The 27803-nt window shown below is 38.5% G+C and overlaps 1 protein-coding gene across 2 annotated transcripts in view; it reads right to left on the reverse strand.

Moving 5' to 3' along the window:
- The window catches only part of dnah5 (dynein, axonemal, heavy chain 5), a 70430-nt gene that overhangs the window by 27637 nt on the left and 14990 nt on the right, over window positions 1–27803 (reverse strand). For both annotated transcript variants that reach the window (XM_088306218.1, XM_088306217.1), the window contains 27 exons: window positions 27164–27336; window positions 24459–24529; window positions 24109–24216; window positions 23790–23977; window positions 21759–21953; window positions 21320–21454; window positions 21117–21224; window positions 18882–19035; window positions 18610–18756; window positions 17032–17273; window positions 16721–16897; window positions 15899–16103; window positions 14413–14555; window positions 13098–13232; window positions 12611–12733; window positions 12304–12517; window positions 11987–12210; window positions 11189–11387; window positions 10925–11097; window positions 10196–10326; window positions 7601–7754; window positions 5285–5552; window positions 4962–5085; window positions 4136–4243; window positions 3613–3727; window positions 2543–2719; window positions 1184–1387 (listed from right to left, as the gene is read on the reverse strand). In XM_088306218.1, coding sequence (XP_088162344.1) covers window positions 1184–1387; window positions 2543–2719; window positions 3613–3727; window positions 4136–4243; window positions 4962–5085; window positions 5285–5552; window positions 7601–7754; window positions 10196–10326; window positions 10925–11097; window positions 11189–11387; window positions 11987–12210; window positions 12304–12517; window positions 12611–12733; window positions 13098–13232; window positions 14413–14555; window positions 15899–16103; window positions 16721–16897; window positions 17032–17273; window positions 18610–18756; window positions 18882–19035; window positions 21117–21224; window positions 21320–21454; window positions 21759–21953; window positions 23790–23977; window positions 24109–24216; window positions 24459–24529; window positions 27164–27336 — 4395 coding nt within the window. The remainder of the gene's footprint in view (window positions 1–1183; window positions 1388–2542; window positions 2720–3612; window positions 3728–4135; window positions 4244–4961; window positions 5086–5284; window positions 5553–7600; window positions 7755–10195; window positions 10327–10924; window positions 11098–11188; window positions 11388–11986; window positions 12211–12303; window positions 12518–12610; window positions 12734–13097; window positions 13233–14412; window positions 14556–15898; window positions 16104–16720; window positions 16898–17031; window positions 17274–18609; window positions 18757–18881; window positions 19036–21116; window positions 21225–21319; window positions 21455–21758; window positions 21954–23789; window positions 23978–24108; window positions 24217–24458; window positions 24530–27163; window positions 27337–27803) is intronic.

The raw sequence follows: 27803 nt of genomic DNA on the forward strand, positions 1-27803 counted from the left end.
GCTTGCTCAAAAGAGAGATTTTCAGCTATTTATATACATACAAAAACAACTTTTCCATAATATGTCACTTAAATGTTAAAATGTTGCTCAGTATTCAAGTTTACTCCCATATATGTGCATACGTGTTAAAAAAAGATTTTTTTTCATTTTTCATGAACAAACAATAAAAATCACAATGTATTGTCTTTTTTTTCAGCGCAAAGGGCTGTCTTGCACAATTTGAGAACGGAACAAAACTTTTTAAAAGCAAACCCATGTGAATTACAAGCACTCATTTTGTGCATCAACTCACTAAAGATGTGAATAATGCTGTAGTCTTGTACTCACGTTTCCGCACCTACAGGTTAACATAGTCGCCGCTTCTTTTTTCAAATTTGTTTTCACACACACACACACACATAAAAATAAAATATATAAAATAAAAAATATTGTGCAGGGTTACACCTAACCCCGTTTTAGGTAAAAAACGTATTTTGAATATTCAGCAGCGTTTTCAGATATCCATCATTCATCTGGAAATCTAAATTTCATTTTGGAGTGAATGTGAGTGTGAATAGTTGTTTGTCTATATTTTTTGCTATAAATGTCTTTATTTCACCAATGACCCTGAACAGGATAAGTGGTACAAAAAGAATACATCTGTTTTGCAATCTGAACAAAAACAAGGTTGAACTGTCTGAGAGCTGATTGAGAACCACTCTATTTATGTTTGTTGACAGTATTGTAGTGGCAATAGCCAACTCTGTATAAGAGTTTTGAGAGAACACATTGAAAGCCTCCAACGGACATGTATTAAAAAAAAACATCAATATGTGATATTGTAAAGCCCGGCTTCCATTGGTTTACGCTGTGAGCCACTGCAGATTCGTCATGTATTGGGAGAATTGCAAACTAATCAGTGGAAATACCTGGAAAATAATTTGCGAAAGTGATATTTTGGGGTATTGTGGAATTTTTGTTTTAAATGTTTAAGAATGATCTTTCTAAAAATGCAATGATGTAGTGACATGAATTTGGTGCATTAACGGCATCATACACAGTATAGTATGGTACAAACCTATTAGCTTATGAAAAAGCTATTCTTGGACAAACATTGACATCAGGATCATCCACCTAAAATCTGAATGACATAATATAGAACCACCAAAAACAGACTATTGTTGAATATATTTGCAATTTTTACCTGTAGGCTGCCCAGAAAATTTCCAGCTGTTATGAGTTTGAGAGACTCCTGCCACGATGGAGTGTTGCAGTTCTTCTCTGGGTCGATCTTCACAGGGTTGACCCGCCTCTGGAAGAGCAGCAGCACGCAGTCCATAATCCTCATGATGAGATGTGGGGGACGCCCAAGTGTGCGCACCGTGGCAATGTCAGATGGCTTGATTGTCTAAATGGAGAGCAGAGTCGTTATCTAAAACTGAATTTTAACTGATATGTAATGACATGATAATAGTTAATGAGGGGATCTTTCAGTGGAAAGTTTATTTGTGGGAAAATGTGAATGAATTGGAATTCACACCATTAATAGACCAGCCAAAAAAATTAATGCAGATTAATATAAAGATTCCTGAACTGAGCAATGAATCTGTTTAAAGCAGAGCATGTATACTTGAGGTGTCAAAATTAATCAATCAATTGACAACTAATCAATTACGAAACTATTCAAGTATTTTATTAATTAGAGGAGGGAGGAAATAACTAACAGATAAGCCAAGGTTGGATTTGCTTTTCGGTGCATTTTTCTACATAAAGTTACCACATTTTTTTTTACATTTCATAGAGAAAAGCAGAGAATGCACAACACTTGAGACATAACAAGGACACATAGTGGAAGAATGAACACGGAGTACGTAAGTAAAGACAACAACTGTGAAGAGAGACAAAATTACTTTAGGAAACTCATAAAATGATAGACCGAAAGAGCTAAAAATCAAAGCAACCCATTGAGAGCGACCTTTAGAGACCCCAACCTTCTCATCTTGTCTGTTTGTGATTTTAGCGTAATCATTCCAGGGCAAAACATTGGACATAAAAGGGAGCCGATCAAATGATGACTCTAATAACTGATAACTGATAATAACAATAATAGTCAAACATAATATATATAACAATAACATCACTCTGTCTGTACTGTGCTATAGGAATCAGGACATGTGTCGAGAGCAACAAGGAATGCGACATCTTCTGGCAATGTGAGTGCAAAGGATGTCACTGAATAAATACATTCATGATGCATCCAAGATTCATATCAAACTCAATATGGATATGAAATATGAAACACTTCAGGCAAGGTGAATCAGATGCATTTATATATACATGGCATTTTATTTAGGAAAGTCAAGATAAGAAAGTGGAAAAAGCCAAGAGATGAAAATAAAGGCCAAATGATCCTGTTCCAAATATTTAAGACGACTTCCTTAATATATATATATATATATATATATATATTAGGGCTGCACAATGCGTTTGGTGGCAAGGCTTCCGTGTGCTGCAACCCTAAGAAACATGGGTTAGAGGATATTCTGTTTATCCAACACTGTACCTGCAGTGCTGCCTCGGCTTCCTCCAATGCAGGTTTTGCAGCTTTAAGTTTCTGCTCGGCAATGGCCTTGTCGGCTGAGATACAGTCTAAAATCGCCTCGGCCTTGTCCTTGACTTTCTGAACCTCCACCTTTACTCGCTCAGCTGCCTGGGCTTTGACTGTAACCTCTTTCAGCACCTTTAAAAGACAAACATTCCATCCATCCATTATTCGATCTGCTTATCCTCATAAGGCTTATATCATGCACACAGGCACACACACAAACACACCCACAAAAAAAAGCGTAGAAGCTCCATATTCTTACACTGCTGTAAAGGTTGGTGTAAAATGAACACACCACTTTAAAGACACCTATGTTTTTTTTTTTTTAATTGGTCATCAAGAAAGCAAAAAGGTTACTTTGCAACATTTACATCTGAGCTGGACAAAATGAAACATAGTGTCATTTTAATTCATGTTTTTAGTAGGGCTGTCATAGTCAAAGCATTAACTATGGAGATTAATTTAATAACCCACTAAAAATAATTAACTCAGTTAAATTTGTTCTATTTACATCCTGTAGCAGCTGACCTCTGCTCACCGTGAAGTCAAACTTAGAGGAGAGTTACTGTCAGAAAGACGGACTTTTACTTTAAAAAATTTGCTCAAAAGCTCATTGAAGAAACCCGAAATAATTTGCAGAATTTGCGAAGCCAAATTCAAATACCATATTATTCGTTTATCTTTAGTGTATCGTTCAACTGTTTTTACAGTGTTTTACAGTTAAAGAATTGTATTCAAAGATCAAAGAAAGCTATGAAAACAGTCTGAGTAGAAATAAACCTTGGTATTTTCTCCTCATAATTTCCAGGATTTTACTCAAGTAAATATTAGTTGAAAACTCCATAATAGATTGTGATTAAATAACACAATTAATCACAATTAATTATGTAAATTTTTGCGATTAATTCGTTAAAAGAAATTAATCACTGACATCACTAGATTTTAGCTATTGTATATGTATAAATGTGGTTTACCCCAAGCAGACTTATCAGTTAATATTTGGTTAAAAGTTAGTTTCCAAAACTCACCATATCAGCTTTTTCATTGGCCACCTGCAGTTCTTTCTCTTTTACCTCCAGCTCTTTGCTGAGGGCTGCGACTGACTCTGAAGCTTCCTTCAGCTTCTCGAGACCAGTGTTCATTCTAAACAGAAGTGCAGTATTGTTGAAAAGAAAATAACAACAAACACTAACTGCAAGTCATTTACATGTCTGTCACTCTGCGTGACTATGACCAAGCTTCCTACTACAGAATGTATTTTCACGGTCTTACAGCATAAATAAAAATAATAAAAAAAGTTATTTGCAAAGGTTCCGGGTGCAGTTATAGTCTAAATGTGAGATCATTTGCTTTTGGTCCTGAATATGCTACTAGGATACTATCAATTAATTTGTTTGCAACAGAAAGTCAGTACCTGATTAATCACGGAATAATAATGACTTTTTTTTTCTTTATCAGGACATGACTACCTGCATCCTCCTCAGTGTTGAAGCTTACGAGAAAAGATATTTCAATATCAAAAGTAAGTATTTGATGATGTTGTTGTGTTACCTGTTAGCCAGTGTCTTAACTTCAGCTCTCTTTTCCTCATAAATGCTTTTGTAGCCCTGGATGAAGGATAGGTAGGACTTGGGCGTGACATGGGTGGAGCGTCGGTATCTGCAGTCAAATTAGATTAGATTATCACCTGATAAGTAAATGATCATATTTTGGTCATTTGAAAGAAAGAACAATGGATGTCAGTAAAACTTTGCTTGTTTTTGTTTTCAGGAAAAAATTACTTAAATAACGGGGAAAAATAGTGTTGAGCCGCAGGATGCTGTTATGCCAAATATATTGTTTAGTATTTGCATTTAAAAAGGCTGATATAGGCTTTATATATTTATGTTCATATTTATGCCAGGATGGCCGAGTGGTCTAAGGCGCCGCGTTCAGGACCCAGTCTCCCCAGGAGGCCTGGGTTCGAATCTCGAATTTCCCCATTGTGGGACTAATAAAGGGAATTATTATTGCCATGATGGCCGAGTGGTCTGGCCATGATGGCCGAGTGGTCTAAGGCGCCCCGTTCAGGACCCAGTCTCCCCAGGAGGCCTGGGTTCGAATCTCGAATTTTGGCTGCCAGGATGGCCGAGTGGTCTAAGGCGCCGCGTTCCGGACCCAGTCTCCCCAGGAGGCCTGGGTTCGAATCTCGAATTTCCCCATTGTGGGACTAATAAAGGCATTATTATTATTATTATTATTATTCTCCATAAGAGAGAACCCGCAGCATCACTTTCTGCTTAATATTCTGATATGTTATAGTATTCTTCATCCATTATCCATGGAGGCTTTAAAGTAACAAAGTGTCCAAAAATAGCTGATCACTGTATGACTGTACCTCTGGAAGTAATCCACACACTTCTCAGCCACCCCGTCCTGGAAAGAGCCCATGCATTGAACAACCTCATTCTTGACTTGAGGTGAGCAGTCAATATCGAACACAGACACAAAGTGCTCTGAAACTGAAGGAAAAAAAAGCACAAGGTACAGCAAAATTACAGAAGGTACGCACAAAGAAATGATTCAGCAGCCGGCAAAATGATGTATTCAATCCTAAATTGCACAGCACACAATTTGTGGATTAAAAACTTTGAGGACCCAATCAAAACATTTTTTGCTGTGAAATTATAAACAATCAACTTGACAAGTGTTCATATATACCTGCAACAAGAGCATCTTTCGGCCAGCGTCTGAACCAGTCCATTGTACAACCAGATATCAGTGCTGGGAATTTTAGAGCCCTGTTGCGGAACTTTTCCCCAACGGGTGAGAAACACAGAACAACGTGTAGGTTGTGTCGAACTCTTGACATGAAGTACTCATATAAGTTTTCGTTGGTGGGTGGCCGTTTTGGAAACTCTCGCTTCATCATCGGGACGAGATCACTGAGGATCTCATCCATTTCGTCTCGGGCAAACAGGTTTGACACCTGGGGACAGAAACGTACAAGATCACGCCACTGATTTATGACACGTATTCTCACTTATCTGTCCATGGTTGTATGCTTTATAAAGATACCCACAATATAGATTAAATGCAACACTTGCTTTTGCTTTCTTACATAAGATTTCCTTTAAGCATTTAAGGACTGACAGAATGACTGACGGACCGACCAACTGACAATAAGAATTCCGTTGTGCTTGGAAAAAAAAGACACACGAATGACGGCTGGGTATTTAGCCCGCTGACGGGTGACAGACACAATTTTATAAAATGCCCACCTCTGTAAACATCCATCCATCCATTCATTATCTGTACCGCTTCTTCTCACTAGAGTCGCGGGGGGTGCTGGAGCCCATCCCAGCTATCCTCGGGCAGTAGGCGGGGGACACCCTAAACTGGTTGCCAGCCAATCGCAGGGCACACAAAGACGAACAACCATCCGCGCTCGCACTCATACCTAGGGGCAATTTAGAGTGTCCAATCAACCTGCCATGCATGTTTTTGGAATGTGGGAGGAAACCTGCATACCCGGAGGAAACCCATGCAGGCATGGGGAGAACATGCAAACCCCACACAGGAAGGCCGGCACTGGGATCGAACCCACGCCCGCTGCTGTCTTTCAATGCGATATATATATATATATATATATATATATATATATATATATATATATATATATATATATATATATATATATACATATATATAAAAAACTTCTTCCTGGACATGGTCAAACTACTGATGTCTATTGCTCATAAGAATCATCTACCATTACAGATATCCAAGCATGGAGCCGTGTTGTATGGCCAACCCATTAGCCACCCTCATTTCAAGGGGAATATTTTGATAAACGTGATTCCGTGGTGCAGATAATTAGTCCCACCTTACTTCAACAAAGTTGCATTACACACATTTAAATTGGCCATCTGTCAATATAATTGTTATGATTTAGCTGTACACACAATATGAAATAACCTTTCATGACAGTGAAATATTTGATAATCGTCATGAGCATTCTTCAGTAATATCTTTTTCACACCAATCAACATGGCCGAGAAGTCGTTATTTATCGTACCATCCCCAGTCAGGGTTTCATGAAATAAAATGTACACATAGACTTACTTGTCTTGCTGAACACACTTATAAAACAAGCAGGAAAATTTTGAATAAACGGCAACATTTAGACTGGTGAAGAATAAAGAGATTGTTGTATCGTTGTGCTTCTTAGATATAATTTGGATGAAAGAGCCGTCGATCACACTATGCAAAAATGCCGTCCGCTATTGGTTTCAATTGATCATTCTGATGGCTGCTAGCAAGCAGTGCCTGAGATAAAAGTAGGCTTCGAGATAAGAGGTGCCTTCAAAAGGTTTTGAGTCTTTTTTCATAAGGGCAGTTATAATCATCCCACACTCTTCTAAGTTTGATATGTCATTAGCATATATCTAATGAAATATATTATTTTTTTTGTTATTCGAGTTTTAAAGAGACAGCTATATCTAGACATTAAGCGAACCCCACTAAACCACGCTCACCATCTTTTTGCAGAAAACAGTTGGGACCGGAGGACACTTTGGAAGCGCCATACAGTATAAAATAACGTTCCGCAGACTTATGAAATGCTCCAGAGTGTATATGCATTAATTTACATGAGCAGAGCATCCATTTCAGCAAAATTGATTTTTACTCATACTTGTTCCTGCTTGTATTATGAGTGTGTTGGGCAAGGTTCTATATATGTTTGCATTTTCTATCATGAAACCCTCCCTGTGCATGGTATGACAAACAATCCATTTTTGGCCATGTGGACTGTGTAAGCAAATAATCTCAGTTGTGGTTACAGGTGCACATATGCGCTTGCTTGCGTTGGCGTTATATTGTGCGGAATTAAATATGGGATCCAGCTATAGAATATGAGGTGCAAATGCTGTGCTTCCACCTTGATGTGGACTTTTCAATTATGAATGTTCCCCATTTGAGAAAACACGGTCCATCCATATGTCAACAACATCTTTTGAGGCGCATGCTCCTCACCTCTCCCGATGACAAAACGTTGTTCATGTACTCAAGGAAGGACTCTTCTTTGATTTCGTTGTCAGTGAAGAGGAAGCTGAGGCCTTTTCCAAGCAGACCTGCAGTCTTGTACAAACCTTTAAGGTCATCCATCAAGTTGTTTGTGTTGTAGGAACTGGAAAAGAATAATCACACATCTAAAAGGTGCAAAAAAAAAAATTACAATTAAGTGGTAAGTGTATTGTTTCAGTAGTTCGAGCTTCGTGCTTCCTTTGGCACCCTCGATCAAAATATACAAGTTACCTTAGAACGCCTGTTAGTATTTCAGGCTCAGGATTTTCTTGGTTTAGTTCTTACTCCTCAGAGAGGGAACACCATGTAATTAATGGCAATGTGACTTCTGAGTTTTGTGATGCTCCATGTGGAGTCCCACAGGGATTGGTACTTGGCCCTCCATTGTTTAGCATCTACAATCATGCTTCTGTTATGATGATATACGTAAATATAGCTACCTACCTCATTATAAATGTTTAAAACACTACTTGTACTTATTTGTATCCTCTTTTTTCACGTTTAGTTGAACTTAATGTTAGCCTTGTTGACTGTTCATTTTCTTCCCTATCTTGGAGAGGGGGCTAGGTGATGATGACTGACTTTAATGTCACTGAATGGGTTCTACACGCGCTGCTATGAAGACCTCAGCATTGACCAACGGGGCCATGTTTTGAGGAGGACCCACCGCGTCCTCCTGCAGCACTCCATCTTGTTAAATGGACACCGACACTTCGAACTAGCATTGTTGAGCAACATATTGCGCTAAATGCTGTCTACACAGAAGCCATTGCAGCACGCTGGTTAAGGGCTATAACCTGTAAATATATTCGACTTGACTAATTGGAATAACGATGGCTTATGGCAAATTCTAAATAGTTACATAATAGAGAGAGAGAGAGAGAGAGAGAGAGAGAGAGAGAGAGAAAGAGAGAGAGAGACGAAGACGGAGGGAGAGAGAGAGAGAGATGGCTTCAAATATTGTATTCGGGTATACAGTACAGTATTAAAAATTTGTGTCTATGCGAATAAAAAACACACTACTTTGCTTGTTCATTTTTTTTACTTTTTAAGAAATATTCAAGTGGCATCCAGTGTGCTGGAATATATGTGGCGGTATTTTTGCTTTTATTTGTCCACTTGTATTGTTTGTATGAGAAATTTGATGACTAACATACAATTCTGTAATACCAACTGAGAGAAGGCGGTGGTGAGAAACTATCAAACAAACAAGCATTCAAAGCATAACAAGAAAAAACGTTTTTGTAAAGACAGAGAGAAAAAGAGAGAGAGCCTGACAAAGACAAAGCAAGGCAGACGAGAGGATTTTGAGACGAGTTATTGACTTTCTAGTCTGCCCCACGGGGACCAAAAGAAAGAAAACAAGAATCACTCATTAATACCAAGTAGCCAAACAACTCTGCATGGGGAACTAAAAAGGAAATCGGTGACAAATGTGCATTGAGACCAGGGAAAGAAATTCAGGCAAGAAATAGACATGAGTGTCACCAAACAATCAGGTAAGAAGGAGAAAGCAAAGATAATTAACACAGTTTAAAAGGCTCCTTTTTTTTATTTAAACTGCTATAAAAGGAAAAAAGTCTCACAGGAAACAATGTGATTGTTCCACAGTGACAGGAAGAGCAAGGTTTAAAAGAGTTTCAACAATCAGTTCTACTCAATTTATTCTACATTTGAGGGACGAAATTAGAACCCAATCTTGCTTGAGCCTTGGAATAATGACTCTTGCCTTGTCACTTTAAACAAAAATAAGTTACTCGTCACATTTCAAAGGATAGAACTACTCTAAATTGCTTGTTAAATTCTATGAATGTCAGTTAATGATAAAATTGGGGATTCACAGAGCGGACAAAAAGTGTCTCAGTCTTTTACGGTTTTGAAAAATTACATTAATTTATACACAGAGTTTACAGGACTTGCCCAAACTAAGACAGATGTACATTGTACATTATCTTTGTAAAATCTCCCTCACAGCACAAAGCAGTAACTTAGAGAAGTGCTTAAAGATACAATATATTCTTCCACTAGCATCCAAATATCTGAAGGTTGTTAATTGTCTTTCTATCGTTGTGGTTTTGTGGCTATAAGTAATCAAACCGCAAAAAGCATTTACTGGTCTAAACTGGTCAGTGGAACAAAAAAGGTTGGGGACCATTGAGTTAAACGCCAGTGGGGAATCGAATTTGAATGTATACATGCAGATTGGAACATAACAATGCTGATGGTATCGTTTTCGTTGCTATTGGAATGAAGAAAAAAAATCTTTTAAAAAGGCTCATACATACTCTCATTCGAGATTGCTTACACAGCTGAGAGAATTAGAGGGTACGTTGATGGCCAATTTTACTACTAATTCTGTTACTGAATGGAACATATAGGCTATATATGGTTTTTAAAACCAAAATATTACAAAACACCTCACTGCATGACAAAAAACAGTTCCGCTCCACTCTTACAAAACTGTGCATTACGGTATTCGCAAAATACTATCGCTACAGTTCTCAATGATTTGATCAAATTATATGCATAAAAAAGTAATAGTACCGTGTAAGAGTGATCTGGAAAATCTTGTACCCAGCGATGAATGAAGCCAGTCGAGTCAAGCTCTGCTTTCCTGACCCGCCAACACCAACCAACAAGGCATTACCTCCAGGTGTCCGGATTATCCTTGAGACCTTACACACACAAAAAAAAATGCACACACAATCATATTCACCTTTACTGTTTACATACAATTATATCCCAAAAAGACACATTCTACCTTGCAGCGCAAATATAACCGCACTCCATTAACTACTTTGGGATGCAAATCATGCAAACAGATAATAGCTTTAAATCAGGTGCGGGCAAACTACGGCCCGGGGGCCACACGTGGCCCGTCAAACGTTTTAATCCGGCCCGCCGAACTTGAAAAAAATTTCATGAATAAGCCTTGTTGATGTTTTATTTTCTAAATACTGTGTTTTTTCAAAGACATATATATTGTTGTAATTTTGTTCACTTTCATTGAAAATTTTTTTCTCAGATGAGGTGAGGTTACCAAAACACTCCATCCATCTGCAACTGGTCCTGCCCCTCTGTCAAATTTTAGAACCCATTCTGGCCCGCCAATCAAAAAGTTTGCCCATCGCTGTTTTAAATGATACTCGCTCGACTTTTCAGTGTACAACCCAAAAGGCTTGTTCACTAAAAAAAAGACCACGAAACAGACTGGTGCCCATGTGTACAGGATGACCGACAGTGTTGTATAATTAAGCATGAGGCTTACATTACCTTGACCAAATGTATCATTGCATCCTGAAAGAAGACCATGTCCATCCCTGTACCCCTGACACTCTCATTGTAAAGACCCAGGAACATGTTCAGTCTTCCTTTTAGGCTCTCAAACGTCTCAATGGTCTCGTACACTTTGGGTAAATCCATATCAGACTCTTCGGGCTCCTCTCCTGTAATGAAAATTCTTCATGTTAGGAACACGACATTGCAGAATTCTATATTATGTTGGAATATAATGTTGAACCTCTCATATTATGCTACCTGTTGCTTCAGGTGTGTCTCGCAGAAAGTCAACAAAGTAGCTGTCCACTCCGAGGTCCACGATGTTCTTGTGCTTCTCGCCAAGGGTGTCCCCTACCAATTTTGCCAAAGCTTGGTCGAACCACTCCACTTCTTCAGGCATGATAAATCTGTCGGCTATCACTCGTTTGCATTCGTGCTTCCACAATGCCAACAGCACCTGAAAAATAATTGGAGAACTGAAAATAAAGACTCGCGCTGTCAGCAGGAAATGGATGTTGCTCCTTATTGAGCATTGTAAACAAGATTGCATGAAACAACACAAAGAGCGCACCAAAAACATGATTTGATGCTTTTAATAGGCTAGTGCTTATTCCAGACAGTGTTTACACTTGCTTGCTTGCTCCACACAGAAAACACGGAACCTTTTGACTCTTAGGCTGAAATGCAGACGTAATCTCACAAGTAAATGTATGTCAAATGCATAATTACACATTTTATTTTCTTTCTCTAAAAACAATTCAAAGGTGAATAAATTAAGGAAATATGCCAATAAAATGGAATAAACACCATTAATTTTATTATTGCATATTTGTTTTATGAATAGTCAGAAAATATAAAGCAAGGCACTTTGTAGCCATTCCTCAGATTGAAAGGTCCTCATTTATACTTGACAGTCTTACCAAAAAGTTTAAATGGTTCAATTGTGTGTTGATGCTTTTTCTTGGGAAACTGGTTCTCATATTTAGAACACACACAAGTAAAATCTGTTTAGTCATGGTTCCTGGGGTATTTTAGGGGACATATGAATCCTCTAACCTGTGTGGAGGTGACCACCTCTGCACTGGTATTAAGCATGCCTTGCCAGACCCTGGAGAGATCTCGAAGGTTGAAGATGTAATGGAACTTGGCAGGGGTTGGAAGCATCTTAACTTTGGTCAGCTGCCATAGAATGCGAGTCATGGACACCAGGAAGGGGACTGTGCTTTGGACACCTTCAGCAAAACTACGTCGCGCGCAGAAGTAGCCTTCACCAATCACACCTGAGTGAAAACATTGATGACATAAAGTGAGACTGACTATAGACTACATGTTTCAATGCACACAGATTCAAATTCAGCTGATTTTAGGATTACCAAAGATCTTGTCAATTGACGAATTGGAGGGAAGTGTACAGTTAAAGATGGAAAATTGTCTTTTGAGTCTCTGTGGGATGTCATTACGGCCTCCTCCTGGATGGATCATAGCCGCCAGGAACTGGACGTCAATCATGCCAGTAAATTCTCCTGGTTTTTCTAGATTGTAGAACCCATTATGGTCCATTAATTGACGGACAATCTCATTTGTCACCTGAGTCCAAAACAAAACGTATCGGTAAAGTGCTGATTTTTAAGGATTGTCATTTTGTTTTCCGCATACAGTAATGTTACTCTCATTCCAAACCTGATCGCCCCACTCATTGATGACAGGCATATTGATATCATCGATGAAGACTGACATTTTTTTCCCAGCTGGGGGTCCATAAGTGCTCCCCATCCTCTTATCCACATAACTCTCAACAGTTCTCTGAAAAGGAAAGAAATAGATTCAGACTATTTTTAAAGAAGCAGATGACAATAAACATTGCAGATAAAAACAGAGCTGCTGCCGGATATAATCCATCATGACAGTCTGATCAATATACTGCTAAAGCCATGGACAGGGACAAGACAGTGGTCCCACCTTTAGCCCGCACATGTCAATCAGGCACAAAAATCAATATTACTTTGCATAGCCGTCTCAGGCGGATGACATCCTCTTAAATGTAATTTGCTCATTTTAAGGCATAACAGATGTTGTGCCTCAAGCCTTGTGCATGGTGGCTTCAAGTTTAAGACACGGCAGAAGACTAAAGAATTAAAATCGAAGGAGCAGAACGGTTGTACCTCACCTGGAATATAAGTGGGGTGGTGGCAGAGGAAAAATTAAGACTCTTTCCTATGTGTGTCTCAGGATGGAGCTTTGACATGTAGCCCTTTATCATGACTGTCTTGGCTGTCCCTTGCTCTCCAATCAGCAACACCGCCTGCAAAAATATTGCAGCGTTAGTCATTTTGTGACTTTTGCAAAGGAACCACGGCTCGCCTCACCCTTCTGTACCTTTATTTTCACTTGTTGTGGCACCACTTCATCACGATGAGGGTTTACCTTATTCGCTAGTTTGTGGCTCTATGCATGCGGTGCATACATTATTAATGAGACCGACTCATGCATGCATGCTCACACTAAGAGGACTTATAATGAATTCCATGTCATTGCGAATTTAATGGGCTTTTAAGACTGCACTATTTCAATCTGCTTTTTAAGCAACGAGCCATGCTGTGATGTTATCGATTGAAACTGTGTACGAGATGGGTCTATCCAACAGCCAAGAAATGAGATATAGAGAATATAGAGATTAAAGGTTAAAAAGATTTGTCAAAACCCAGTGGTGTGATTTATATGCCCAAGACCCTTCAGAGTTCTACTAATGTCCAGTTTTACTTACGATACAATAAATTGCTTCTTAATTTATATAGTGCTTTCATGAAACATGAGTCAAAATGTAGTCAGTTTTTAGTCTTTATAACGTACTGTACAGTACATTAACAAAAGCATTGAAACCTCATAATAAATTAAATCATCAGTCATTGTTTTCCTTTGGATGATTAAAAACAAAACTGGAATTATTTTCCAGTAATGCCGTTCATTTGGTCAAACGTGCGATAGTTCTTACAATTTTTGTATTTAAATTCTAATAATAACAGTGGTCCATGTTTTCTGTCAATGCTCACATTTGATGTTCAAGTGAACTGAACTACATCAGTTGCTGACACGCAGACAGACTGACCTGCTCTTCAAGCGATCCCCGGACCAGTGTTAAAATAATATAAAAAAATATTTATGCTGCAAAGTAATTGAATAAAATGGATAAATTAAGGATCATCATCATAAATTCAGATTTCAAGGGTTAAGAACAGTAATGGACCTTTTCAACCAACATAGGTAATCTCTAACCTCACAAATGTTCTTCTGAAAGAATTAACAAAAATTCCAATAGTCACCCAAAAAAGAGTGGGATTTTTTTTACACAGTTTGGGTCATAAATGCGTTCAAAATGATTCAAAATATAATTTGGTTCACGCTAATTTTTGACTGCACGGATTGTAAATAAACTCATTGCTGACATGAAGAATGTGAAATAATTTTTTGTTATTGATCATCACCTTGCCCTGCTTGGAGATGGTCTGTATCAGGAAGTCAGTTCGAACATTGTCCACATTGGGTACCAAAATGGAGCTATACTCTGGGGTTATTTCTGATGGATACACATATTCCTCCACTCGTGTGAGCCAGTGGACCCACTGACCTAGAACAAAATGAATGTACATATATTACTACACACAGCAGTTACTTATATATTGAGGCAAACAATAATTCTAAGTACGCCGCACAGTGAGCTACTGGTTGCCTCACAGTTTAGACAGATGATTATGAATGTGAGTTTTGTCCATGTACTCCCTCATTCCAAAAGCATGAAAAAGCAGGTTAATTAAAGACTTTACTTTTTCGAAAGTTGTGAACGTAAGTATGATTTATTTTTGTCCTTATGTGCTCTGCTATTGGCTGATGACCAAGTAAGCCTCTCACCTTTGGTCGGCTCCAGCAGAGGGCAAGAGGTAGAGATGATGAATGGATAGAACTCTAAAGGCTCGTTAAAAAGGTACATTATATATACTGCAGTTTGATATAAGAGAAATACACACAATGCATCATTACAGAACAATACTAGCAATGTACACACATAGAGAAAATTGTCGGTACCCCTCTGTTAATGATCCCAAAAAAAAATATTAATTCACTCATTCACTATGTCTTGATATTTCCTGATCGGACCCTGCAGAGAATCAAGAAACCCTGTGCCAGATAGAGCATACCAATCCCAGAATATTACAGAGCCTGCTCCATGTTTCACAGAAGGGACAGTGTTCCTTTTCTTGGTATGCTTCATGTTGTTTTTCCTGATTTATTTTCAAACTCCTTGGTTGTCTCAGATGAAGACTACTTTGGCTCAACCAACAACATTGACGTACCTTGACCTTGGAGTTCATCTTTAATATCTTTGGAGGTTGTTCACGGTTTTTTTGCGGCCATTTATATTATCAGTTTCTGCAATGTTCAATGTTCCTCCAACAGGCACCTCAAGGGAGGTTGGTTACACTCCTGTGGATCTTAAATTTCTGAATAATTGAAGATGGTATTGTAGCCGTTACTTTAAATGAGCTTGTCTATCATTTATTTCTAATCTCAATAACACTCACGTTTGCTTCCCATGGTCTATGTTTATTATGTTTACACACCATGTCACCAAACAACACATGGACTACTTGTTACCTTTTAAACAGGCAGACTGGGTGCTTAGAAGTTTGAAGACACCTGTGACGTCAATTTGAGGACACACCTTGATTTACCATGTCATTATGATCAAATTGTTTGGAATCTGTCCAAGGTGTACCATCACTCTTGTCCAGGTCTGTTTTATGGGTTTATTTTTCAATAACAATTTTAAACCAGAATTCAAAACCAATTCACCTGATCATCAGTGGTTAATTTTAATTACACTTGTATTCATTATTGGATGGGTACCATCCATGTGTGTGAGTATCTTGTCCACAAGTGACAGCCCATTTTGTTTCCCATGCTTATGCCTACCATCTGTTGTGACGTAGTAGTCAAACATGGTGTCCTCACTGTCAGGAGCAATGTCAGGCAAGTTCAGACGAATACTGTCATTTGCTCTCAGCCATAACTCCATTTTCTTCCGGTTATCTAGTTCAAGCACAGCTCCTGCGCTCCACATCATGGCAAATGCATACAGGCGCTCCAAGTGCTCTCGAGATAACTCCACACACTGTTCCTGTGAGAACACTTATCATTAAATTATTATAATTATCATCAGCAAAACAACAATTTATTGGTCTTAAATTAAAGCTCAATGGTACCGTGGCTGATAATAAGGGGAATAACGTTTCTGATTTACATGACAGCTTTATATTGTGCATTTAGCAGTCAAATTAAATCTGCTCTTGGAAGACTTCCCAGGTAGTAGGCAATATACACGGTGCTTGACACAATTGAACAGTCTTTTTTTTTTTTTATTTCTTTATCTTAATTCATATTAGTTGGTCTGGCTTCACTTGCTAATTGCGTGCTAACGTGAATGTTCAACTTCATATCTGAAGTGGGACCCCGAAGTGTAAAAAATCATTTGAATGAAACTAATGGATTTTATACAACTGCATTAAATTCTGACTAAAATATCAAATGTCAATTCACTCTTGCATGTTTCCTGAGTGAAGAGGTGAAAATACATTTCACATAAACATGGGGAGTTTCTCAGTCATTCAATATAAGTTCTAGTGTTAAACTATTTTAATTAACACCTTACTTACTTACTTTTTGAACATATAAAGGAATAAGTGCATGATAAGAGCTTGTCCCCTGATTAAATATTTTGAGCAAAACCCAACCCACCTTGTTTGGTATGAGTCCCTGCAGCATGTTGATGCACTGCATGATGACAAAAGCTTCAAGCAGGTCGATTTTGAACTCGAGTGATTGGACACAGAAGCGGAACAGTTTGGTGAAAGATGAAGAGAAGAGGCCCCTCAGAACCTCAACCTCTTGAGGACAGCGTTTTTTCAACCAGCCCTGTACACAAGAATGTTAATCTTTAATATTGTGTAAATCATTTCAGCCGTCTCAAAACATGTGGAAATGTCATTAAGAATTTAAATTCCATCGCGTTTCATACCATCACTAACATAACGGTCATTGTTCAGTACCTCCAATATTGGGCTCCAGCTCAGCACAGATGAACTCATGAACACCATGCCGTTGCGCGATACAGTGGCTGGAGAGGCATTGTCGATGTTATGTGGCTCAAACACCACCTTACAGTTGGGTGCCATGGGTATACGATCTCCATTTGCCAAAGTTAGAGTTTTGTTGTCATCCAAGACGGAGTTAAGATTCTCTATCCAGATGGCATCAACCGGCCCATCGAGGACGATCCATATGTGTTCTCCTGAAAAGCAAAGATATTTGCTTTTGAAAACAATATATTTCATTGTTTTAGATAAAAAAAAGTAAAGAAAAGGAAGCAATGGACACATTTTGTGCATCAAAATCATGCACTAAAACAGCAACTTTTATAACATGCATATTTGACCCACATGCATCTTCTTGTGTGGTGAACATCAAGCAGCACATAAAAAGTGCACACATGAAAGCAAACACATATACTGTAAATTTACACCAGTGTATGCATGCATCTTTGATGAACGCCAAAGAAGACAGGAAGATAAAACAAATTCAAGCGTGATGAGCTAGGAGTGCAAGGATTTCCCTGGGCAATTAAACTTTTCTGTGACATACAGCATTACTGCTTTTCACACATATGCTTAAGAAAAAAAGATGGCCCTTCTTCTGCAGGGACCCCAATGAATCATGTGAGGAATCAGTTCTGAGCTCCCCAGGGACTCCCTTTCATGATTTCTTTTTCCTTTATGGTACCAAGCAGAGAAGATGAAATTCTGACGCCATGTGCTTTATGCTCTATTGAAAACAACCACGAGCTGCTTATACGAACACAGAATACGAGTCAGAAAAGATGCAGAACTGGTGTCATAAAGGAGCTATTTATGCCTCAGATGCCAGTGGGATTATTTCGATGGGGAAATTTTGTAGTTTGGATTTGCAATACACATCATATATCGCTGCCGTCAGGCCGGAATGGCCTGTCAACATTTGTATTATTTTTAGTTTGTTTTTTTTCACAAATCCATATTATTGGTCAGTTCACATGTGTACGTGTTATTTTGACAAATGCTTGAGCATCCTATTGTGTTGAAAATGGCTTTCTCTCTTTGACAATGCAATGTTTAAAGATATAACAAACATGCCGTTTTGGGGGTTTCCGGAAATGATGATTTCGGAGATCCAAAGATTCCGCACGACCCCAACAAGCTTTTGTGACACCTGTCAGGGAACTTTGTCATACAACTTCTGTATATAAATTTGGTATTTTAGGTTAGCGTACCCTGCCTGTTGCCCAAATACAGCTGGGATAGGCTGAATGGATGAATGGAATCCAGCATCATATCTAACATTATATTATAAATCTGCTAATTGTCGGTGCTCATATGTGAAGATAGACACTAATAATAATTCTATACAAAAATAAGTGTAAACCATCTGCTCAAATGTTTCAATATTACATTGACTCTCTGCAATTCTACATCTACATTTTTAAAAATGTTAATTGGGCAGTTAATACAAGGTAATATAGAATAAAAATCTGATGAGGATATGTATATATTTTTTTTGTCAATGTTGTAACACACAAGTACACAATTCCTGACCTTTCTTTGCCTTAAGTGTTTTCCTCCAGAGTGTTGAGAAGATGCCATCAGTCCAGTCGTTTGTAGCTACATCAAGTCGACCAAACATTTGAGGTGCGGTGATAGCTTTGGGGTTCATGCGCATCTCTCTGTGAGGTTGCCCACAATCTATCAAAGGAAGTACATTATAGAGAAACATCTTTTCAGAAACAAGACATGTACAATTTCCTGTTTCTTGAGTGAGAGAGAGAGATGAAATGTAGCATGTAAGCATATGACTGCCGTTCTCCCACCTGTCATTGCTTTCATCAGTGTATGGATACAAGTTGTCTTTCCTGCCCCACTGGGCCCCAAAGCCATCATGCCATGCCGGACCCTCTGAGTCTCAAAAAGCTGGATTACTTTCAGTTTCCAGGGTGGGTGACAGATCAGACCTGCATCTTCCACCTGAAGAAGAAGCAGCTTACTTGAAACAGCAGTCTTAATATTTGCAAAAATAGAAAAAAATGTTGTGTCTGGTGAAAGATATTTAAACAGTGTGCTTTGAGCATTGATGTAGAAATATTGAATGATGTATGTGTGTATATATATCCATCAATCCATCCAACCATTAACTGAGCCTCTTATCCTCACAAGGGTCGCGGGGGTGCTGGAGCCTATCCCAGCTGTCTTTGGGCAATAGGCGGGATACACCCCGGACTGATTGCCAGCCATTCGCCGGGGACACAAGGACAATTTACAGCATCCAATCAACCTACTGTGCGTCTCTTTGGAATGTGGGAGAGAAACTATGCAGGCACGGTGAGAATATGCAAACTCCACACAGGAAGGCCGGAGCACAGAATCGAACCCTGCACTTCTGAACCGTGAGGCAAACACACATCTCTCCCATCCACTTGCAGTTTGTAAAAATGTGTGTCTTACATCTAACTCTGGGTATTACTACTTTGTAAAAGGATACTGAAAGACCTGAGGGTCTGCAGAGGTTGATATTAGGAAAGGAGTTCAGCTAGATAAGACGCAACAAGACCATGAAGGGTATAAGTGTCTCGGATAATGGATGGATGGACATTCAAATTGATCCTGATACACTCAGGGCCTCTAAAATGGGTGTAATGTGCTCTTTCTCTCTTTGGTCCTCAGCAGAATTGAATACCCAAAAGAGGAGTGCTGCAGAAATCAATACAGTGGAGACATAAGCGTGGATTAAAGGGGTGTGCTGCAAAAAATCAATCTGGGAATATATCGTTGTGGCGGGCCTGTTGACAATACGTGTATTGATACAGAGGCATCAAAATCCACATTGCAAGTTCATTTTTAAACTTTGCCAACATACTTCTGAAAGCTAATCGTTGCAGTGCTGTGTGCACACGTTTGCGACCAAGTACGGAGATGGCTGTGAACCTGCTAACCGTAGAAGAAGAAAACATTTGCCAAAAATGTTGCCATCCAGCATAATAAAAAATAATTTGAGTATAAATGGGACTGTTTTCACAAACAATTGACGTAAAGTAATATAAAATATTGGTATGAGTATAGCTTTCAAGGAAACGTATCGGAATAATATCGTACATATCGTACCGTGGGAATCATATCGTGTCGTGTGTGTTTTGTGTCTAGAGAAAGAGGCAGATTCTGAGAATCTTTACGAGATGGGGGGGCGAAAAAAAATCACATTTTGACTGTTATTAACATGTTGAGTAAACTTTAGCTAAGAGATAAAAATGACGTTTGTCGGATGGAGTAAAAGAAAGCTGTCATTCTGACCAAGAAATCAAATGAAAGCATTATCAGACAAAGATAACCCAAGTAAACGTAAAATCGTGTTTTCAAACTGGTTTTATTTATTTAGAGTGTGGAGGGGACAATTGAAATCTACCTGGTCCTGCGTGAAGAAGTAATTGTTCTGCATACCTAATTAACTTGTTGGGCCACCTTCAATAGCAACAGAAAATCAATAGTTTTTCTGTGCGTAATTACCAATCAGTCTTCCACATCTCTATGGAGAGATTTTTTGTTCCACTCTTGCGAGCTCAATTGCTTTAATTCAGCAACACTGGGGGATTTTTGAACATGAATTGCATTTTTAAGGTCACGCCGCCGCCGTTCAATTGAATTTAAATCGAGACTTTGACTGGGCCTCTCCAAAACCTTCATTTTGCTTTGGTTAAGACATTCAGAAGTTGGCTTGCTCTTGTGATTTGGATCACTGCCCTGCTGCAAACCCAAACGGGTTACCTTGTTTTCTGATATTTATATTTGTTTGGTGATCTTAAACGTAAATGTGGGGAAACTATGCAAAAAAAGGAAGGAAAAAAAAGGCAATTGCTTTCCCAGCACTGTATATCCGGATTAAATTTTTTAATAAAGACATTGGTGCATAAAAAGAGCATCATGCACATTATAACTGTGACACAGAAATGTTTGTCATTGCAGCTGCCCTTTTCTTTTCTTCATCCTTGCACTGTCTCATATTTTTTTTTGTGGCATGGCACACTCTTATTCACAATGCAGAATTTCTTTTGTACCTGTTTGTCAATGGCTGACTCAAGTTCAGGGTAGCCTGCTTTGTCAAGCTGAATGCTCGGGAAGAGGTCTTCAATCAAGCTCAGGAAGAGTGGCTCATCTTCATCAATCTAACAAACATTCATGTGCAGTTTTATTTGAATATAAAAAATGATAAATATCCAAAGGGTTTGATAATGTAATTCATTTAATCATTCAGACAGACCAGCTTTGAGAGATTCATGTCTCTTAGGACCCTCATGACGATGGTAGACTCAGTGTCGCTGGGATTGGCTCGTTTGGCGGCTCCCAGAGTCCGCAACACCGAGAGGATGTTCCGCAACCCAAAATCATAGTGAACCTGAATGATTTAGTCAACAAAGTCAACTCAGTTATTCCTCATCACAACCTTAAGTCACTCTCACTCTTGACTTTTTGTTTTCCCCTACAATTGTCCCGATTCAATTCCAGAAAACGGTGGGAAACTTCGTGCCTCATTCCTACAAATGCATTGTAAAATTCAAAACACAAAGTAACAACAATTAAATTAATATAATCAATTAATTGCAATCAATGTGATTAATAGTTTGATGTCATGAAATTACAGATAAACAATAAAAAACAAATCTAATTGTGGGAAATTTCCGTACTCTGCTTTTGCTTACCTGCTTGGAGAGCTGCTCTTCACAGAGCTTGTAGAGAGTGAAGAATTTCCGAGCCAGTTCCATATTGTCTATGAAGCCGCAGCTGGCGAGCTTCACTCTGATGATAATTTGGCGGTCAGGAACCATCATGGCCACAGAACGAAAGTTGATCTTTAGGTTCTCTGGGAGTTCTTGCCGCCCTGCATAACCTGGGTTCTGAGTGACCAGGTCAGACAAACGTGATACAAACATTACTGAGCGCACCCACTTTATAAAGTCAGATCTCCATCATTTTTGTTTACCATACAAGCACATTTATAGTATTTTATTGATGATTAAACACACCTGTGGCTAAAATTGTGCTTTTCTAGACTTGTGTGGAGATATTTTTACAACATTGCAACTGTCTCCCTTCGAAAATGTGTGGCGCATTATGAAGCGTAAAATACGACAACGGAGAACCTGGAATGTTGAACATCTGAACCTGAACCTCAATAAAGAATGGGAAATAATTTCACCTACAGAGCTTCAACAATTGTTTATTGTGTTGTCTTAAAGGATATCCCCTTGAGATGCATCATTTTATTTTTGAGGGGGTCCTTGCAACACATACAAATAACAATATATATATTAGAATTAGAATTAGAAATCCCTTTATTGTCATTGTATTCAAGTGTGCAACGAGATTAGACGGCTCCCCTCTCCAGTGCAATACAACAATAATACAGACAAATATATAAATTAGATAAATAAATAAGAGAGTGCAATGGAATATATATATATATATATATATATATATATATATATATATATATATATATATATATATAAAAAGAAAGGTCCCCCAAGCCTAGACTCCCACCAACCACAATAATTCATACCGTTCATTAATATAGTTATAATAATACACATATTCCTACACAACTTAAGGCAGAAAAAGCACTGCATATACTCCACATAATATAAGGCCAACAACTGTAAGCTAGTAGAAAGTATGTTCAAATGAAATGAAACCAACAAGAAATTTAAATAATTTAATTTTTGTTGAAAGGTAAAGTAATACAGTCGTAAACATGACTCTGTCCCAGCTTTTTTGGAACATGTTAATGAATGTGTTTTTAATCAACTAAATAATTACCTAAATACTAATATTATTTTATCTCAATATCAGTTTGGATTCCTGTCCAACTACTCCCTAAGAACATTTAAAAATTAGGTATTTTCAGCATCTGATCAAGTTTACTTATTTTTTGCTGATCCTACAAACTTGTCTGATCTCTTTGATGTTTACTTGGTGTTAGATAAATGATATGCTTATCAAAACATGCTCTATTGTCGTAATTTAATTGCTGCTCAATGTAGCAGAAAACAATGTGTTTCTCTTAAAGACTGTAATTGTGATTTATTATTTCAACCTTGATTTAATGATACAATGATTGATAATATGATGATTTATGCTTAAAACTTTTCATTCTCTCATATCTAAGAAAGCTGCATAACTGATATTTTTTTAAAATATTTTTTAGTCCTCACTTCTTGAAAACAGATACCATGTAACCAATCTAAAACAAGTAAAGTGCTCTTTCGTCCAAGACAGAACTTAATTCTGATTTAAACTCTTTGCTTTTAATATATACAATCAAGTTCAGCAGAATAAAGTATCTGATGTTTGGAATAACTGGAGAGTAACATTTAAACTGCATGAATACTTTTGAAAGAAGTTTAATTTTTGGTGTTGGGAATTTGTTGCATTTTAGGCATTGTTTTACATTTAATATCAGGAAAAAAATATATATTGCATCTTATTCTGTCTTATGTTTACTAGACTAAATAACAACAAAACTAAATAAAAACTAAATAAAATAATAGTTCTCATACATAAAGCTGTACTCTAGCTTGATCTTTCTTACTCAGAATAGGCGAGAGTGCTTCAGCAGGAGCTGAAATGCTGACGCCTACCCGTGTGGCATTTAGGGAACTGCTGTGAATTGCATGATTTTGTAAGAGGAAATGAGAAAATTACGTTACGGGTTACGTAAGAATGACACTGACCATTGTTATGAAGATGCCAAATTCTGGATTCATCTCCACATTTTCTCCATCAGTAAAGACAAAGTTTTTTCGTCGTTCCTTCTTGCAGGTGAGCACGATTGAAATCTGCTGGGCTGCCACCGACAGGACGGGAAGGTCAATGCGGTTGAATTCGTCGAAACATCCCCATGAGCCAGACTGAGCTAGACCTAAGAATGAACCACAGGCCACTCACAGATTAGTTTGCTTTAAAATAAAGTGATGGCACGATCCATTATCTTTGCTAGTCAAAACACAGCACTTGATCACTGTTCACATTCGCAAACCTGTTTCTACTTACCCTTGAAGATTCTTCCCAGACCTCTGAAGTCCATCTGGTCAGAACAGTTGAAGACCACTACATATTTTCCAAGACAGCGACCCATATCCTTAATGGTCTCAGTTTTACCTAAAAAATCAAAAGAGACTTTCATGGATTTGTACACCTACGAAAAACAAGACTCTTTGCCTCTTGAAATGTGCAACTGTGCCTGTGTTCAGTATGCTGTGTCAATAATCCAGGTCATGGCAACTAGTTGCCTTTATTGTAGCTATTTGGGATTCCATGTACAACCCATTTCATTCTTATAACTGAACTCTTGAAAAATTAACTGTCAGTTAGTTTCATGTTTGCAAATATCCCCCTCTTACCTGTTCCTGCAGGGCCTGCAGGTGCTCCACCCATACTCATACAGAGAGCCTGGGAAAGGGTGATGTAGCACCTACGCCGCATGGGGACATAGAACAGATTCTTTGGTTCACACATTCATGAGGTTACATTCTCTATATATTATATATTGCTTCCTGAATAAGAGCCTCATTAACTCTTTATGTGAAGTTGTAACGCTGATGGAATATGATGGTGATGATGCCCAAGTGTGAAGTTGAAGGTTACCATAGGAAAAGCCCTAATATCATCTTCTTCAGGGCGGGACTGGCCTCACACTTATATACACTGATGCCATCTGAGTGCATGAGGCCACCGTGTTGCTGAAAGATGCTGGCATCTTACTTGCTGTCGCTGTTGTCTCTTCACATTGCTTTCCCTTTGCTCTGTGTATGTCAGACCGTGTCTGTCAGCCAGTCGTGTTATTCTCAACAAATTAGTCCCTGTCACTCAAAGTGAGCAACGTGTAAATGAAGTATTGTTCATATCAAGAGATGATTCAACCGTTATCAGTCGACAAAATCCAATAGTCTGATGTTAAAGTCTTCCATATTGACTTGTGGCAATGTGTTAAAATGTTTAACACCAACAGTGTTTTGATTTTAATTACTTAAATTCTAACTGTAACAAAGTGTTATACACGTTATATGAAGCATATTCATTTAAAAGGAACTGAGAGCACTCAGTGTCTCTCGTTTCAGAGAGACAGCTGGAAAGTGGTTGGAAATTATGGCCTTTCTAACATGTCTCCATTTATTGCCCACATAATTTGAATATTATTATCTTCTTTTCTTATTAAAACATTTACCGGTTCTGACAAATGTTTTTTTCCCCAGAGGAAATAATTTTTTATTCATAATGTACAGGTAAATAATTGCCAATGATGTTTTTCCTCAGGGGTGAGATTGAAATAAAAATGGCTATTTGCTGCTTATAAATTTTACAATACCATTCATTTATAGCCCCTTGTGTTTCACAATGAACGTAGGAGGGCGGTACGGTGGACGACTGATTAACTCGACAGCCTCACAGTGCAGAGGTCATGGGATCAATTACGGTGCCGGCCTTCCTGTGTGGTGTTCGCATGTTCTTCCCGTGCGTGCGTGGCTTTTCTCCGGGTACTCCAGTTTCCTTCCACATTCCAAAGACATGTATGGAAGGTTGATTGAAAATTCTAATTTGGCCCTGTGAGTAAGTGTGAGAGCGGATGGTTGTTCGTCGATGTGCGCCCTGCGATTTGCTGGCAACCAGTCCAGGGTGTACCCTGCCTACTGCACGAAGACACCTGGGATAGGCTCCAGCACCTCAGCCAGTGTGAGGAGCATCGGAACAGATAATGTATGGATGGACACTCAGGTGACGGGTTGTGAACGAAAGAACAACATCCCAGATACAAGTTGCCAAAATGAGATTCCTTGGCAGCGTGTCACGTTTCTCCCTTATTGAAGCTCAGAGTCGAACTGCTGCTCCTCCTCATTGAGACGAGCCAGATGAGGTGCTGATGTGTTCCGGGAATTTCCCACCTGCAGGAGCACCCCGGCGACAACCCAGGACATGCCGGAGAGCCTATGCCTCCCAGTTAGCTAGGGAAAGACTTGGCATCTCCCCCTAAGTCACAAGTGTCAAACTCAAGGCCCGGGGGCCAGATCTGGCCCCCAATCTCATTTTATATGGCCCGCGAAGGGTAAATCATGTGTGTCAACTTCCTGTTTCTAGCACACATTCTTCGCTTTTAACAACATTGAGATATTAAATATAATATATATATATAATATTAAATTACTGACTGACTTTCCATCCATTTGTTGTGTGTATGTGATCACGTAAAGTGATCATACATTTATATGGGTTCACAGTCATGACGGCCCTCTGAGGGGAACCATAACTATGATGCGGCCCGTCCACAAAAATGAGTTTGACACCCCTGCCATAAGTGTTGGTTGAAGTGGCTGAGGAAAGGGAAGTCTGGGATTCCCTGCTCAACCTGCTACCCCATGACCCAAAAATGAATGGTTGGATGGATTAATTTGTGGATTTTCAATAAAGTGTCATGGTGATATCCTTAAAAGGAAAAAAAGGGGGTTGCACCCAAACAAACACAAGAGGCTTATAATAAAAGCATAACTCATTGGCAGAGGTTATTACAAGATCCAGTCAGTCTTGTGTGTTGGTTAACAATTAATCTCTCATCCTAAAATAATCCTTTGAGCTGCCTACCAATTTGTCAATCTCAATACAGTCCTGAACAGGTGTGCTCAAATATTGATTCACACAATAAACCAAACTATCTCAATTGTTAAACAACACGTTTGGCTGGCATTCTACAGGTTAGATGTTCAAGCAATATTTATGGAAAGCAGTACTGTGATTGGGACATAAGGTCAATAACATCCTTTGGTCACCTAGGAACTCATAAGTAGGTGAAAGAGGACTTGAGAAGTAATTTCATCAGATTAATGGGTGTTTGCAGCTATTTGCAATTACCCAAAGCAGAAAAAAACAATTTAACAACACAGATGATATTTAATGTTTAATAAAGTTGCATTACTAGAATTGAGCAGCGGAAGATCAATCTGCAAGGGCTTGGTTCAGAAACTAATGAGTACAATAATTATACAATATATATTTTATTTTATTTTTTAATTTCCCTTTTTATGTTTTTTTATTTAACCTCATGCATGGAACTTACCTGTCAGTCAATGGCGTAATGACAAGCCTTTCAGTGCAGCCCAAAAATTCATTCTGGTAGACAAAGCCTACGTCTGTGATGCTGATAACCATTTTGTCCGAGTCCTCATTGAAGTAGAAACGGCATTGCTTCAACCACTCAAAGTCTCCGGGGCTTTTGACATGCAGTCGGCACTTGGTAACAAAAGTGAAGAAGAATAAAGGAGAATAAGTAGGGGACACAGAGTGAACAATAAAGGGTGCCAGGTTAAGGTTTATAAAAGGTTAGTGGTTGACATTACTATTACAAAGAGCTGATAGGTGGAAGGTAAGACGGGAATGAAAGTGAGGAGATTAAAAAGACACATTTAAAATAATACGAAAAACATGGTGAAAGTGGGTTAATGTAGTTAAGAAAAAAATGGTAGGCAAGAGCCGAGGAGCAATTATTGAAATAAATATATGTATTAAAGTGGCAGCAGTAAGAAGGATGTCTATGAGGTTGCATCAGAAAGGGAGAAAAAGAGAGAAAAGGCTGAACTAAAGATGGGAAGCAGAAAAATAATATTTTTGAAAACACAGGTCACAAATAATAAATTAAGGGAAATAAAACAAAGTGCCTCAAATAAATGAGTTTCTTGTTGTCCTTGGTGAAAAGCAAG

This window comes from Idiotropiscis lumnitzeri, chromosome 10 (assembly GCF_059441095.1).
Source record: "Idiotropiscis lumnitzeri isolate Australia: NSW breed Sydney's pygmy pipehorse chromosome 10, RoL_Ilum_1.0, whole genome shotgun sequence".
Lineage (NCBI taxonomy): Eukaryota > Metazoa > Chordata > Actinopteri > Syngnathiformes > Syngnathidae > Idiotropiscis > Idiotropiscis lumnitzeri.